General features: G+C 38.1%; 1 protein-coding gene across 1 annotated transcript in view; it reads left to right on the top strand.

The window, feature by feature from the left end:
* Positions 1–17,583, top strand: part of LOC126470407 (polyamine-transporting ATPase 13A3-like) — a 287,566-nt gene that overhangs the window by 99,656 nt on the left and 170,327 nt on the right. Inside the window, exons 5-6 of the mRNA XM_050098255.1 lie at positions 12,072–12,203; positions 15,984–16,114. Of these exons, the coding sequence (XP_049954212.1) occupies positions 12,072–12,203; positions 15,984–16,114 (263 nt within the window). The remainder of the gene's footprint in view (positions 1–12,071; positions 12,204–15,983; positions 16,115–17,583) is intronic.

Here is a 17,583-nt window from a genome sequence, read left to right as displayed (position 1 = left end):
GTGCTGAAGTACATAGATATACAAGGAACTGAATCAACAAATGTGATGATCAATTAAGAATATTTTGTGGCTCAGTACACCATCCCACTACTTTTAGTTGAGGTACTGTTCTGTGCATCAATGGGATGATGAGTGATTGGATATGACAAACAACAAACTGCTTCCATAGTAGCCAAAAACTCACCTGCGACATGCATATGATTTGTATGTTTGGTTGCACTTATGGAATGTTTTTGTGTATCAGTTATGGAAGAGATGTACAGAAAGATAGCTCATTGAGCAGGAAAGGACCAAATGAAATTGATGGGAGAAAAGGTTTTCTGGTTTGGAGGAAGGTAAACATTGTCAACAAGTTTGAACCAAAACAGTGATACTGAATGTTTAATAGCTTGGTGGGGTTGGATGACTGTAGATGGCACAAACATACGTTATCATTTTGAGGAGCCATATGACTACCCTTGACTATGTTGCAAATTTGTTTAGGACTCTCTCCTATACAGAAAAGAATGTCTGCTCCCATTGAAACTAGAATTACAATTTTTTTCTTCTTACTCATTGCTTGACACTTGCTTAGTGAGATGAGTAGCAATCTGCTTTGGTACCTTTATCTTCAGAAATTTAAACTGTATTATAGTTAATAATTACATTAAGATGTGAGACTTACAAAAAGAGTAGAGATTGCTTTCAAAAGATATTTTCATTGTTGTTACTAAATTGTGGTAGTAATGCACTTTGTTAGTATGCTATGTTTGCAAGACAAACTTGCCTCTGGTAGTTCATGAAACTTAAATATTTTAATCTCCCTTTTATTTTACAATAATTTACATTGTTCATCAAACAAACTATTTTACGTTCACTTTGACTTGTTTGAGGTGGAAACTTGAATGTTGATTTGAATGCCACAATGCTTTATTGAATATAGTTGTATTCCAGGTGAACTACTGCCATCAGTTAGCCCTCAAAATCGGTCATATGGGGGACCTATAGTTTAATACGTTGTATGGACCGTGATGCAGTTTCACACTTTCCACGTACACAAAGCATTGCCATGGGTGAAAATGCGTGATGGGTGCTTGTGGAAAAAATTGTAGGCAAATACGAAATGAACCCTGAACTATTGTTTAGTCATTCCCAGAACAGGCAAACTACAGCCAAAATCTTAAGGTGTGCATCTTATTGCTTGAAAATGGCTCACATTGCTGAAAATCTGTGGATATGTGTACAAAGGTATTCAGTACTTTAGACATAATCATTACATTAATGTATCTTGAAGCTAACTTTTGATTTATCTTGGAAACAAATCCTCATATGTACATGTCTTGAATCCGATGGGTCAGTTTTCAAATAACACTTTAACAGAGTTTATAAATTATCTTTGTAAGATAGTGTTTCTCATAAAAAATGAACACTGTTATGTATCCTGTAGCAAACAGTAATTCATTGCCAACAGTATTGAGAATTGCAAACATGCATATGCGCGCACACGCGTGAGCGCGCCCACACGCGCGCTCATCTCCCCCCATTTTTCCACATAAAGGACGACTCAGTTTTTATGAACATACACATTATTTCATGAAGGCTGCAAAATTTAATAAATGGAGTCCATTGTTATTACTCTCTTTATGGGGATTGTATCTACCAGTGGTAGGGGAAAAGACCTGCTCCTGCCCTACCTTAGCATTAATATCTCCTATCACCATTTTTATGTTATTTTTTATCCACTGTTGATAAGCTTGCTCCAGTTCCTCATAGATCATCTTCTCTTCTTCTATCTTCTCCTCAGTAGGGGTATGTGCATTTGGGAGACAGTAGTTAAAGGATTTCCCCTTTATTTACATACAACATATCCTTGGAATTATTGCTTTAAACCTGTCACAAGTTGTTCAGTGCTTTGATTGACTATAAATCCCACACCAAATATGTATTCAGTGTTGTGGCCACTGTAGTACATAGTACACTGCTGTTTCTGGAAGGTATCCTGTCCAGTCCATCTTATTTCTTGCAAGGCCATGTTGTATGTTTCGCTATTTCAGCCATTTTTCCAATGGCTCCAATTCTATATAATGTCTGTACATTCCACAATACAATTCTCATATTCCTTGTTACATTGCCATGTCTTTGCCTTAGGGTTCATCCACCTGTATTTCCTTCAGTTTTCACAATAAAACTTTTTCCCCAGGTATGACTTATCCGCCTGTAATTGAACTCTCTATTCTTCAGAGGACAATTTTCCCACTCTCGTCTGCCTTCACCTCTGTTTCCCACTGAGTTGGGTACCCAATCTTTCACGGGTTTCTAAGGTTCCCATGGTTCACCAACTTGAAGTTCAGAGACAGTTGAGTAGGAGAAGCTAAGTGACTTTCACTTGCATAAACTCATATTTTTCTCATCAGTAACTTGTTTGAACCCTGATAAATTTTGCAGCATCACTTAACATGACAGTTTCTTCTAGCATGTTGTTTCAGTGTAAGAATATACATATTTTGATCTGTGTGTCACCAGACAACATTACTAGGAATCAAACTGATCATATTAATAGCTACCAGGCATGCCTCTGACATACTAGCCTGCAATAGTTTCATAGGCGCTAAGATGAATTCTGGTCATTACTTCCTCATAGCAGAAATTAGAGGGAGAATTTCAAAAGCATATAAAGTTAAAGGAGAAGGGCAAAATAAGTATAATATATCAGAATGTAATGACCCAAGGAAGGCTGAACATGTATCTATTAATTTGGAAAATAATAGACAGAAATCCTGCAGAACTATACTCATAACTTAAATGAGCAATGGAATAAAATCATAAATGAAATACAGGCTACTGCAGAGGAAGTGATTGCTACGGAACAACTGGCCATAAGGAATGAATGGTATAAAATGGTATGAAGAAGAGTGTGAGGAGGCAACAAGAACAAAGAATGAAGCATATAAAAAATGCAGCCCAGAACAACAAGAATGTTTGTAGGAAAAAAGGCGTGCAGAAAAGCAGATTCTGAAATCAAAGAAGAGAAGCCTTTTTGAAAGACAGTTGCAGGGCATTGAATCACTGAGTAACACTAATGAAAGCAGGAATTTCTGCAGAGAGATCAATAACCATAGAAAGGAATTTCAGCCAAAAGCAACACAGTGTAGAGAAAAAAAAGAAATGGTGAACTGATAGCATCACAGGAAGGAGTGTGCCATCATTGGCAGAGTACTTCAAGGAATTAATGTAGTCAGACAATGCTGATGTGTGGGAACTAACTGATACCGACAAATGGAAGGCAAGGACAATTGGATGCCCTCGATGCAAGAGATTCAACTATCAATAAAGAAACTAGCCAGTAATATGTCCCAATGAATGAAAGGTGTTATGCCAAAGCTATTGGGTGACTAATGAAGATGTAATATGATGTAGATGGTACAATTTTGAGCTTTACAGATTATATGAAGATCTTGAAATCGTAAAGTTCATTAAAATAAACTACCTGAAATGGTTGGCCATGTTTTTCACGTGGAACATGAGAACCCAATGAAAATAGCACTGCTGCAATACCCAGCAGCACAAAGAAGTGGGAGAAGACCAAGACTGCAATACTTCGATGACATACAAGATGATTTAAAAATTATTTGTGCCCGAGGATGAAGACACAACAAGACAATGGACAGGGCTAAATAGAATGATGTCTTAGAGCAGACCAAGGCCCATCAAGGACTGTAGAGCCAGGAAGAAGAAGAATCTTCTTAGTCTTCCATGCATTAACTTGCAGTCTGACAAGAAAGCTATGGCTCTGTATTCTGTATACATAGAAGTATCTGAACGTTTGAAATGGCCCTACTGTTGTCAAAGTTTCCTTTCCTGTAACAGAATAATTTTGTTCCCACTTGTTTATTATTATGCTCACAAAACTGATTGCTTTCCCTTTCTTGTCCTGTTATCTGAAACAATCGTGAACCAGTCCCATATTCGGACATGTTTGCCATGAAACAAAAACCTTGTGATATATCAGGGTGTAACAGTGTAATAGTTTTGCATAACTCTTCCTAAATGTCCTCAGATTCCTTACTGCACTGGCTGATCCATACCCAAACTGCTTTCTTTTTTGTTAAGTCTAAAAATGCCTTGGCATTAAATACTTGATTTGTTGCAAATTTACAATAAAATCAGCATAGACCAAGAAATCCTTTTATTTGCCTTTTGTTTTTGGTTCAGGAAAGTTCTTTATAGCTTGAGTTTCGTCAGGATTTGCCCTTACGTTGTTAATTGAAATAATGTGTCCTAGGAATTTAATTTCCTTTCTTTCAAACTCTGGTTTTTCAAAAATTACTCTGATGCCATCTGCTGCAATTGCCACTAAAACTTCTTCCAATATTTTATTATGTTCATGCCAGTTTTTTGTTGGTAGCAATATGTTGTCTGCATAGACAGTCTCCTTAGCTAGTAAGTCATCTCCAGTGCTTTATCTAACATGAAAATAAATGCTGCAGTAGATGTCTTCAAATCAAAAATCAAATGGTACCACCAATCCATTAACTGTGTGCTTAATTTCCTGTATCTGGAAATCTTGCAAGCAGAAGTTCTTTGAATTGGTAACCTTGACTACCATAAATGAAGGCTATCTTCCACACTCTTTAGGTAAATGCACTTGCCAAAAGCTATCTGTTATATCTGTGCTAGACATTACCCAATTATCATTAAATTGAAATTACAATGAAATGAACACCCTTAGCTGCTTACAGGTGTTGACACATGTCAACGGGGACAGATGAAAATGTGTGTCCCGCCCAGGACTCGAACCCGGGATGTCCTGCTTACATGGCAGATGCTCTGTCCATCTGAGCCACTGAGGACACAGAAGATAGCGTGACTGCAGGGATTTATCTCTGGCACGCCTCCCACGAAACCCACATTCTCAACGTATTGTCCTGCACTACATTCGTAGTGCCCTCAACCATTATACTCACTACTCGCTGCGCGTTTCCGATTCCCGTAAGAGTTCGAGCACTGTTTGTGCATTCGCACAGAAGAAGAAGATGGTCAAGTGGCCGGTGAGCCTTAACTATATATTTTACTAAGATGGTATCTGTTCTTTCAGACATGTCCGGGAATCAGCAACGCGCCGCGAGTAATGAGTATAATGGGCAGGGGCACTACGAATGTAGTGCGGGACAATACGTTGCAAATGTGGGTTTCGTGGGAGGCGTGCCAGAGATAAATCCCTGCAGTCGCGCTATCCTCTGTGTCCTCGGTGCCTCAGATGGATAGAGCGTCTGCCATGTAAGCAGGACATCCCGGGTTCGAGTCCCGGGTGGGGCACACATTTTCATCTGTCCCCGTTGACGTATGTCAACGCCTGTAAGCAGCTAAGAGTGTTCATTTCATTGTAATTTCGTTCTAACGAGCTGCTTGGTCACTGATGGTATCTGTTCTTTCGGACATGTCCACCTTTTCCTTCGGACATGTCCGAAAGAACAGATACCATCTTAGTAAAATATCATTAAATTTCTGTATTAGTTCTTCCGGAACCTCCAGTCAATCTGTTTGTGGCCATATAATTTTATTAATTGCCCTTGCACCCAGAGTAATGCTCACTGATCTGTCTGTTTTTTTTTCCAGAACCATCAGCACCACTTTAATACTATCCCTGGTATCAGATTCCAAAAAGTTTAGCTTTTGTGGTCCTTTGGTCTCTCTAGTTCATTATCGAATCTTAAACAACCAGTGAGTTTCTCGTAGATGAAGTCTCTTGTTCATAATTTCCATTGCTATGGTTATCCCTAGACTTCCCATAATAATTTACTCTTCCACTATTAAATCCACCTTTTCCTCATCTCGGACGATTATAACAGTAATTACATGAACCCTACTTTTCATACTGCAGCACTCCTTGCATTCCTGATGCATATCATTTGGTGCTGGTGTTGTGTAAATCTCGGTGGCAGCATTTCAGCCCATCTTTATGTGTCATTTCCTTTCCACCATTTTCTGCACCAACCTTCTAAATTCTGACTTTTGCCTGCTAAAGCATATAAATGATCCCAAGCCTGTACATTCCACTAACATCTGTCTTTGGCATTCTGGTTAACTTGTAACTTAATAATGATTGAAATCAAGTCACTCTTTCAGTATATTGTCTAAATGCAAATTCTTTTCCAAATATGTTTGGAAGACCTCTTTATAACTTTTGTTCCCAATGTTTGTGATAATTTGAACTTCAAATCAGGTCTCTTCTGACAGTTTTGCATGCCGCTGGACCAATACTCATTTGTTAACAGTCCTATGAATTGGTTGTATGTGTTGCATTGTGATTCTACCTCATTCCCCTGGATAGTGCTTCCCCTTCTTGTGCACTAGTCACACAACTAATCTTTTTTTTTATTGTCCCACTGAATAGGAAATATTTCTTCAGATTGTTGTTTTAATGTAACTGGGTGTCCCTCTGATAGAGAAACTATGATATTTACTCACTGTTAAATACTGATTGTCAGATATTACGTAGTTTTTATTTTTATCCTACTATCTTTCATGCTCATGTCAAGATTATAACCTTTGCTTTATTTCTGCTTCAACCTGAGTGGCATACGGAGCCACCGACTTTAACTTTACCCCATACCTACTGCCATTCCTTCAGTTCTAAATGTTCAGCTGCATTCTCAGTGCATGTATTTTTAACCATCTCTATCTTCTTATCCATATCAGTTTGAGCCTTTAAATCTTGCTGCTTATTAGTTACTTTACAACACATTTTAGTTTCTTTTTGATTGTTAGCTAACTGTACAGCATTAGATTCTGGGCAAGTAATGTGGAGCTCATGTGTGCTTCTACTTATCCTTTCTTTATACTCCTTAAGTAAGACTGAAGTTTCTAAGCAAAACTCATCTCTTTGATTATAATTTTTCCCAAGTGGATTTTATTCATTTTTTAAATACTTCATTAGCAATTTCTTTTTCTTCTTTTTTCCAATGGAAATTTTAGTTTCTTTAATGGAAATTTTAAATTTTAGTTTCTTCAAATGAATGTTAAATGATTTTTCAAGATTATTCTGAGATTCCTTGAGAAACCTCGTGAACATATCTTTATCGTACTTTCACTTGATGATTCACTATTAGATGAACAGCTATAGTGTTTGCTGAATGGGTGTGGTGACTTACATTTGGTGCCACTAAATCTGACCCATGATCATCATGTGAATGCATGTACCTCTGCCAGACTTCTATGACATCAGAAGTATCTTGCAGCAATACTGAACTTTCATCATGTAACCCAGATGGATGCTCATCACCTTCATGTCCCCCTTGAAAGTAATGTACTATCCTATTCCTGAGAACAACCATCTTTCCTCTCTTGTTATTCATGTTTGTAAATGTTACTGTCAATAATTAATAGAACTTGTGCTCACTATTTGCTAATCTAAATTTACAGACTGTGCTGCACTCTGCCAAGCTATTGCTACCCTGGGCCTTAACAGAGACAAACATCAGTCTACCAAAAGATTTTATAAAGACAAGTTGCCTATTATCGAGGTGAGGGTCATCTCTTGTTCATCAGCTGGGCCAGTGACTTTCCCTTTCCGTATGGGCTGCCCCACAAGCTGTTACGACGGAGGCTGCAGAGAATGCGGTGACCACTCTCCACTTCTGGCAGCCTCTCGACACATATGTCCTCCTCAGTGCGTTGCATCATAACACAAAATCTCTATGTCTTCTTTTCTTGATGTTAGTGTTTTATATTGCATCAATATCACAGAACATAGCATTCATTGCCACTTGTGTTGTGTACGTTACCAAAATAATTCCTATCACTGATCAGTACTGTTGCATGATTTTGAGCAACAGCTATAATCAATCATCAGTGTTACTTCAAGCTCCTTATCTAGAGATTCACATGTGATCAGTATTTTAAAATTCACAGTTCACCCTTATCTTGTGCTCTGTTTCTTTTACCAATGAAAGTCACTGTTCAGTTGATCAAAATCACAAAGTCACTGGTAGTGCCAATTCACTGTTTATCACTTAAAACATTCATAGCCACTCAGATTCATCCCCGCAAGAGATGCCATGTCCTACACCTCTTTTGTAACTATTCAGTGAGAGTTGCATTCGGATGTGTGCAGTATCAGGTAGACTTCGCAGAGTTCTGTTTTGCCCACCTTGCATCTTCTAAAGACGATGTCCCTCTCGCAGAAGGTCATGTGCAGTCATGATTCTGTTTATGGTTTGGCACCGAAACTGTTATGAGATAAATGCAAGTCTACTTTCCAGTGAAGAGTGTCTTTTTAAGGGATGCCATTAATTTATTCAGTGTTGCAATTCTTGCCGCAACACTGTTCATAATATAGTCATTTACAATTGCTCAACATTCCACATGAAGAACTGGTTCGTCAGTCTAATCAGAATGCAAGTCATGAACTTGAACTCATTAATTGTAATGCTTATTATCAATAATAATGATCAATATCCTGAGCAACTAACACACTTCCCCATGGCTCTTATCGGTGTTCACCAACCAACTCTTAAAAGTTATAAAATTACAGTTTGATAGGACTGAATCAATACTAACCACCCTGAACAGTGAACATGTCTGCCCAGACTTCAAACTTGGACTGCAATTGGCTATGGCTGTCACTATAGTCAACCAATTAGAAGTGGAGATGGTGTCTCCATGTGGATAAGCATACCTCCGCTTGTGACCACAATGTAATATGTTGCTCAACAGTAGAGCTTAACAAACACTGCACAACAGTACTGCTCACCCCATTTGCTATAAATTTACTAGTTAATACATATAAAATGTTTGTATGAGGGTTGGAACTCAGTGGCAACTATTTATTCACAACCGATACAAAAAGAGTTGCATATACTGTCCTTCAAAGTAGTCACCAGCATTGTGTAGAACCCATTGCCAGTGATGTGGAAGGCGTAGTATACCAGTAGCAGTGCCTGTTCTGTTGATGGTACGAATGGAGCGGTCTACTGCCTGTCGAATCTATGGAACAGATCTGAAGCGAATGCCACGAAGTGGTTTCTTCATCTTCGGTATCAAATCAGTCACAAGGGCTTAAGTTGTATTACTGTTCGTTTTTGGAGCATCACCTGCTACCAGCTGTGTGAAAGGAGCGGCGACACTTTCTACACAACCCACCCATCGTTTTGTACAACAGTGTGTGGGCGCATACAGCACAGGCCGTAGCTGCTCTGTTCGGTCGATGGGACTGGGAAGTACTGTACCATCCACCATACTCCCCGGACTTAGTCCTTGTGACTTTGATTTGATTCCAAAGAGGAAGGAACCACTTCATGGCATTCGCTTCAGAACTGTTCCAGAGATTCGACAGGCAGTAGACCGCATCATTCGCACAATCAACAGAACAGGCTCTGCTAACAGTATTACTATGCCTTCCACATACCTGGCAACGGGTTCTACACAACACTGGTGACTACTTTGAAGGACAGTAACAGGTGCAAACATGTAACTTTTTTGTATCGGTTGTGAATAAATAGATACCACTACTTCAGTTCCAACGCTCGTATCTACCTAGAAATTGAAATAACTGAAATACTATCCTTTTTCAGCTGCATTTGCTTGTGAACAGAGGATGACAGTGGTAGGCCTCTTATCAAAGTTTTGAGTGAAATCTTTACAAAAATGGCCCTAATATTTGCTATAAGTGAAGGCCGGGGCTGCTGTAACAGTGCAGTTTTACTTTGTGTTCTGTTTAAACAACAGCTAATGGGGCCAAATGTCCACTGCAACAGTACACTTAGGCATTACTTTTGATGCACTTCCCTCCTACTTTTTGAAAATGTTACACTGCTGATATTAACTAGTATTATATACCTGCACCACTTTTTACAAAATCTGCTGAATTCTGGTAAGAAATGTGTAGCATCGAATTAAAAAATTGTTGATTCAGATCTGTTTCTGAAAAACGGGAATTTATCAACATGCAATATAAATTGAAGTATTATGAAGTCTTTTCTTAAGATATTTGTCTGGAATGTAGCCTTGTGTGTAAGTGAAATGTGGGCAATAGACAGTTCAGACAAGAAGAAGATAGCAGCTTTTGAAAATGGAAATGAGCATATGGCATTGTGGACTGGGGAAAAAAATGTAATTCTATAGAAGAATGTTGAAGATCACATGGGTAAGAAATAGGGAGGTGCTGAATCAAATTGAGGGAAAAAATAATTTATGGCACAACTTGGCCAAAAGAAGGGATCAGTTGATAGGACACATCCTGCAGCATCAAGAAATTGTGTACTTAACGATGGAAGTAAGTGTGGGGAGGTAATAATTGTAGAGAGACACCAAGGCTCGTATACAGTAAGCAATCCAAATGGATGTAAGTTGCAATGTTTGCCATGATTGGTGTAATCTTCATATGACTGACATGAGACCTATTGAAAGATTTTGTTGACAAACAAAACTGTCAGTTTTAAGGCACTAAAAAAATCATGCATAGTCACCACATTCCCTAAAACCTGAGCATTTTGAATGTAGTATACAGTAAACCCATTGTTGATTTTTAGTTACATGAGGAGTGTTCACTACTAAATTATACCCATTAATTTCTGGAAGCTTTTGTGGATGCTTGAGGGATTCTATCACTTCATGATGTGTGGAAGATTGATTAATGTGTGTTATATGTAGCAGACATGTTAAGTTTCACATTATCATAAGAAGACCATTTTGAGTACTTTATGTAGATTTTTCTCTTCCATGGTTTCCCTGTGTCACTCAAGGCAAGTGACAGGATCATTCCTTTCAAAAGGACACAGCCAATTCCTTCCCTATCCTTCCCATGCCTTGAGCTCATGCACCATCTCTAATCACTTCATTGTCGATAGGACATTTTACCTTGATCCTCCTTCATTCTTTCATTTGTTTGTTCCTTCCTATTTCTAAGGAAGACTGTAATAATTTTACCAAGTTAATAAGTGATGATTGCAAAACATTGACGAGAATTATTTGCAGAAAAATGGAAAAAGGGGGAGAAGATCAATTCGGGTTCTGGAGAAACTTGAGAGGCAACATGAGGGGCAATACTAACCCCGCCACTTATCTGAAAAGATAGGTGGAGGAAACGCAAACCTACATTTATGTCATTTTTAGAGTTAGATAATGCTTTTGACAATACTGACTGGAAGATACTATTTGAAATTCTGAAGGTAGCTAGGATAAAGATACTGAGAGTGAATGATTATTTAAAACTTGTACAGAAAAGAGACTGCAGTCATAAGATTTGGACATGAAGGAGACTCAGTTGTTACTACAGTTAGCGTGTAACCAAAATTTGGACATGTTAGTGATGTATTGCATAACATTCAGTAAGCTGTTGTCAGTATGGTATATGTGGATCAGGTACTTAGGTTTGCCTACATGAGCCAGGAATGTATCGTTACCTGCAAGGCTGTTAACTATTTGATTAGGTGTGTTTGCACTTCTGGTGAGGTTGTTTCCAGTTCAATGTGAGCAAGTCCCAGTGTGCTTGGGCTCAGACTGTGTCCGTGTCATACTGGCACACTGTCTGTAAGTACAGGCAGATATGACTGAAGGCTTCCTCCCACACTCTTCTTTTGCCACACGACTCTCTGGGAAAATGTCTGCATGGGAAAAAATGAAAATCATGAATGGAAAAGTGAAGTATTTGGGGCAAATAGTAGAGTGATACAGGAGTTAAGATAGATCCAAATAGGGATAGGTAGTAACAACTGAGTTAGAAGAAAGTAGAATAAAGACATAGACACATTGGAACTGAAGGCCTGTGTAACTTACAGATTGTTTTTATACTTAATACGCTCAGATAAAGATGCCTTTTATTGTGAAAATGTTGCCAGATTGAGTAACATGACATTCTGGTAATATGTTATCTAAAAATGTGACATTATTTCTCTCAAATTATTGACAGTGATGGATAACTATATGTGCTACGTGTACTCAGGTGAAACAGGCAGGAAATTGTGACTAGTGTCTAGCTTGCAAAGTGAAGCAGGAAAAATCCATGACATATCATGTGCTTTAGATCCGTGAATAAAGAAAAAAACATTTTGAATAACTGTCAATTGAATTTTATTCATCTTTTTGATTTACAGAATGTGTGGAGGTTGATTCAAAATATTTGGTCCCAGGTGATGTGATCATAATTCCACAGCATGGATGCTTGATGTCCTGTGATGCCATCTTGTTGAGTGGCAGTTGCATTGTAAATGAGAGCATGCTTACTGGTGAGTTTTACTGTAGTCATTGTGATAATGTTTTACATTTTAATCACTTTTCTACTTACATCCAGCATTACTAGTCATTGGAGACAAAACTATACCCAGGCTCTGATCTAGATTTAGGAAAGTGATTTAGCTTTGCTTTGAATGATGAAATAGTTTGGAGATTTCATGAAAAATGCCTCTGCTTTTTTTATGTTCATCTTATATCCTCCTTTTAAGACACTGTCCATTCCGTTCAACTGCTCTTCCAAGTCCTTTGCTGCCTCTGACAGAATTACAATGTCATCGGTGAACCTCAAAGTTTTTATTTCTTCTCCATGGATTTTAATGCCTACTCTGAACTTTTGTTTTGTTTCCTTTACTGCTTGCTCAATATACAGATTGAATAGCATCGGGGAAAGGCTACAACCCTGTCTCACTCCCTTCCCAACCACTGGTTCCCTTTCACGACCCTCGACTTATAACTGCCATCTGCTTTCTGCACAAATTGTAAATAGCCTTTCGCTCCCTGTATTTTACCCCTGCCACCTTCAGAATTTGAAAGCATTTGTAGACTTAGAGAAAGCTTTTGACAATGTTGACTGTAATATTCTCTTTCAAATTCTGGAGGTGGCAGGGGTAAAATACAGGGAGCGAAAGGCTATTTACAATTTGTACAGAAACCAGATGGCAGATATAAGAGTCGAGGGGCATGAAAGGGAAGCAGTGGTTGGGAAGGGAGTGAGAGAGGGTTGTAGCCTCTCCCCGATGTTATTCAATCTGTATATTGAGCAAGCAGTAAAGGAAACAAAAGAAAAGTTCAGAGTAGGAATTAAAATCCATGGAGAAGAAATAAAAACTTTGAGGTTCGCCGATGACATTGTAATTCTGTCAGAGACAGCAAAGGACCTGGAAGAGCAGCTGAATAGAATGGACAATGTCCTTAAAGAAGGATATAAGATGAACATCAACGAAAGCAAAACGAGGATAATGGAATGTAGTCGAATTAAATTGGGTGATGCTGTGGGCATTAGATTAGGAAATGAGATGCTTATAGTAGTAAATGAGTTTTGCTATTTGGGGAGCAAAATAACTGATGATGGTCGAAGTAGAGAGGATACAAAATGTAGACTGGCAATGGCAAGGAAAGAGTTTCTGAAGAAGAGAAATTTGTTAACATCGAGTATAGATTTAAGTGTCAGGAAGTCATTTCTGAAAGTATTTGTATGGAGTGTAGCCGTGTACGGAAGTGAAACATGGACGATAAATAGTTTAGACAAGAAGAAAATAGAAGCTTCCGAAATGTGGTGCTACAGAAGAACACTGAAGATTAGATGGGTAGATCACATAACTAATGAGGAGGTATTGAATAGAATAGGGGAGAAGAGGAGTTTGTGGCACAACTTGACCAGAAGAAGGGATCGGTTGGTAGGGCATATTCTGAGGCATCAAGGGATCACCAATTTAGTATTGGAGGGCAGCATGGAGGGTAAAAATCATAGAGGGAGACCAAGAGATCAATACACTAAACAGATTCAGAAGGATGTAGGTTGCAGTAGGTACTGGGAGATGAAGAAGCTTGCACAGGATAGAGTAGCATGGGGAGCTACATCAAACCAGTCTCTGGACTGAAGATGAAGAAGAAGAAGAAAACAACAACAGCAACGTACTTGCTACTAGTCAGTACCCATTATAAGGTGTAACATGGTCAAGACTGCAGGAAAGTGATCTTAATTATCAATATAAGGTACTACTGTAAGTTAAACTACTAAAATTCTTTTTCTAGTATATTTTGTTTAACTTTGTTTTACTATGATAAACTGTATTGTGCATATAGTTGTTCCCTCTAGCAGTGTATGTATGTCATTATCTTAACAGCAGTATTACAGGACTTTGTCTACATCTGCGTGATCACACTGCAATTCAGAATAGAGTTCCTGGCAGAGGCTTCAGCAAGCCACTTTCAAGCTATTTCTCTATTGTTCCACTATCAAACAGCACACGGGAAAAATGAGCACTGTAATGTTTCTGTGTGAGCTCTGATTTCTCTTATTTTATTATGATGATCATTTCCTCTTATGTTGGTGGGCACCAACAGAATATTTCCACAATCGGAGGAGAAAGTTGGTGATTGAAAGTTCATGAGAAGATTGTGCCACAACAGAAGAAAACCTTTGTTTTAATGATTGCCAGCCCAATTAACATATCATGTCCACGTTACACTCTCCCCTGTCTTGTGACAATTCAAAATGAGCTGCTTTTCTTTGAACTTGCTGATGTTCTCCGCCAGTCCCATCTCATGCAGAACCCACTCCACACAGCAGTACTCCAGAAAGGGGCAGACAAGCATGATGTAAGCAGTCCCTTTTATATAACAGTTGCTCTTTCCAAATGTGCTGCCAGTAAATTGCAGCCTTTGGTTTGCTTTCCCCACAACATTATCTATGTGGCCATTCCAAATCAAGTTATTTATAATTGTAATCTTGAAGTATTCAGTTGACTTTACAGCCTGTAGATTTGTGTGATTTATCATGTAACTGAATTTTAGTGAGTTTCTTTTAGTACTCATATGGATGACTTCACACTTTTCATTATTTAGTCAGTTTCCAGTATTTGCACCATACAGATACCTTGCCTAGCCTTTTTGCAATTGGTTTTGATCGTGTGATGATTTTACAAGATGAATAATGACAGCATTATGGCATCTTCTCTGTCCCTTATGTTTCTTTTTACATTTTACACATTGTAAGTTGCTAACACTCTTTATGGACAACATTTTTTTTTTCTTTTTTTTTAGACCCAAAGATGACTGCTAGCACCGTCAAAACCACATGTATCATTTTATAAGCTCATGATCTAGACAAATAAAGTTTACATTCAGTATCCATTACATAGTCTAGTTTTCTTCCAGAAAATACGGAATTGATATTATATGTCTGTCTGTTTAGCAGGACATGATGCACATTTGATTTGCAGAGTTCTCCCCCCCCCCCCCCCCCCAAGTGGGGGCAGGGAGGGGGATAACAACTGCCCTCCTCTACCCATTGCTGGCAGTAGCTTTAAAATGTCTTTGAGAGTGGCAATCCCATAATAACAATAGCATATATACAGGTACAATTGCTTCTATGCAAAATTGGAGAAGTACCATACGTGGCTTCGCCTGGATTATGGACACCAGACTGGAAGGATTCTCGCATCAAATGCATTTGGTGTAACATTTTGATTGCCACAATTACATTTTCTTCCAATTGATGCAGCCTTCAAATAATGAAGCAATGTCAGTGATTCCATGGCATAATTCACTAACTGCAGAATTACTGGACATTGTTCATAGAGCTACAGATAAATTAATTACACTACAATTTTTATGAGTAGTCAGCAGTGAAATTACTTCAGTAAAGATCTTAAAACTTCAGTTGCTTGAATCTTCAATGACTTTTATACATAGACAAAGAAGTAATGCTACATATTAGGGACATGTTGTGTATTTTTAACTTTGCCATTTATTTGTTCTGAACATGTTTTTAAAATATTGATGGAAGTAGTTTCTTAAAAAAATTTGCCTGAAAACTTATACCCTGGAGTAAAGGCTCCATTTACACGTTTCGTTCAGTAATAGTGTAGGTGCTGAAAGTGCCTGAGAAACGTGATTCTTAATGTTGTAAGTTGCTTATTGTACTTTTAAAACCACATTTTATTTATATTTCATAACTTGAAATGTGGTGTTTTGCTAGCTATGTAACACTGAATTGTGAAAGATGATCTTGGCAAATTCATGTGTGAGTAATTGTGTTTGATGTGCAGGGGAAAGTGTGCCTGTGACAAAAACCCAGCCTTCGCATTCAGATGCTGTGTACAGTCTGCAAGAACACAAACGGCATACTTTGTTCTCTGGCACTCGAGTTCTGCAGACACGGTTTTATGCAAATCATCAGGTAAGGGAATTTCATATGTTTTCAAACAGGTGAACATCTTCGAATCTTGTTCACCACCCTCACCCTGTTTCTTTTGTGGAGAAACATCTGAAATTTAAGCTACAGTGTGCTCAGCTGAGAAACACAAACAAATTTTCTTAGAAATATATATTTAATAAATCCTCTTTAAGTTTGAAGATAAGCTCATTTCTGAGTAGTGAGAAGTAATATTTTATGCTTTTTTTTTCTTTTTACTCGAGATGAAATGGAAAGAGACTTCTTCTTGCCCTATTGAATGGTAGTTCTGAACCATTAGCTAGGAAACACTGTAGCCAGTAGAGTACAAGATGTATTGTCTGGGTGATAACATTTTACCACACTGGCTGCCATTGGATGAAGTAGTAGTAGTACCCTTTAATTCTGTTACTGTGTGGTTTTGGCTGTGAAGTCATTACCAAGTGTGTGCATAAGTACAGCTCAGAGTCCAAGAACTTGTCAATTTGTATATTTAAGGGTTTAACCATAGAAAGTTGGAAACTGTCAGACTTCACAGTCAAAGGCATCACAGCAAGTACATCTAAAACAGTAGTTAGTATTTATGCTGCATACCCTTAGAACAGTATGGACATACACCGAGCAAATCACAGGTGTGTAGAAGATGAAAATTAGAACCATATTCAGCCTGCCTTTATGGTTATAATTACTATGCTAGATTCACTTGCCATACCTTAGAGTATGAAGTCTGATAATGTGGCCAACCTCCTAAGACTGCACCATTATGTTTGTGAATTGATGTGTTCCTGCACTCTGACCCAAGTATGATCTTATTTGCGAATTGTACTTAGCACTGAAAACAATGGGAAGTTTTTACTTCATCCAGTGACAACCACTGTGTTAAAAAAGTTATCATTCAGACTGTTTGTTATGGCTTGGGCCCTGTTGTAGCCAAAATAATGAAAAAGCAATAGCCCCACTCTTCATAGTATGGTTGTCTTACTGCAGACACAAAGGAAGCAACAAAGTATGTATATGATTGTCCTCTCAGGTATCTTTGTCACATATTTCTCAGATCATTTAGTTTATTATAGTAGTGTTAGAAATAATCTTTAATAGGTAGCCAGTTTTTCACTGTGTAATTGTCATATTACAAATGCAAAAATTTTGTGTTTGCCTGCTGGTCTAGGGACGTTTCTAAAATGTGATATAACAATCAATATTTTGCTCCTGTACGACAAATGCTGCATTGCACAATGATTCGTATTCTGTGTTCAACATTAGATCTACCAATAGTGTGACTCATTGAGCAAGTTCATAGGCCTGTATAAGACAAGTATAGAACCATGTTTAGTGAAGCTCTGAAACATTCAAAGGGAACTTTGTGTTGATGATCGCTAAGCAAATTTCAAGTGGCAGTTACTGCATGTAAATATTAGTATTGTGGTGGCAGTAACTGGAAAGATTTTCAGTGGACATGAGAGTAATTCACGGTT

The sequence above is a fragment of the Schistocerca serialis genome, chromosome 3 (genome assembly GCF_023864345.2).
Source record: "Schistocerca serialis cubense isolate TAMUIC-IGC-003099 chromosome 3, iqSchSeri2.2, whole genome shotgun sequence".
Taxonomy (NCBI): Eukaryota; Metazoa; Arthropoda; class Insecta; order Orthoptera; family Acrididae; genus Schistocerca; species Schistocerca serialis.
Note: the sequence above shows the minus strand (reverse complement) of the source record. Positions and strands in the feature narration are given on the sequence as shown.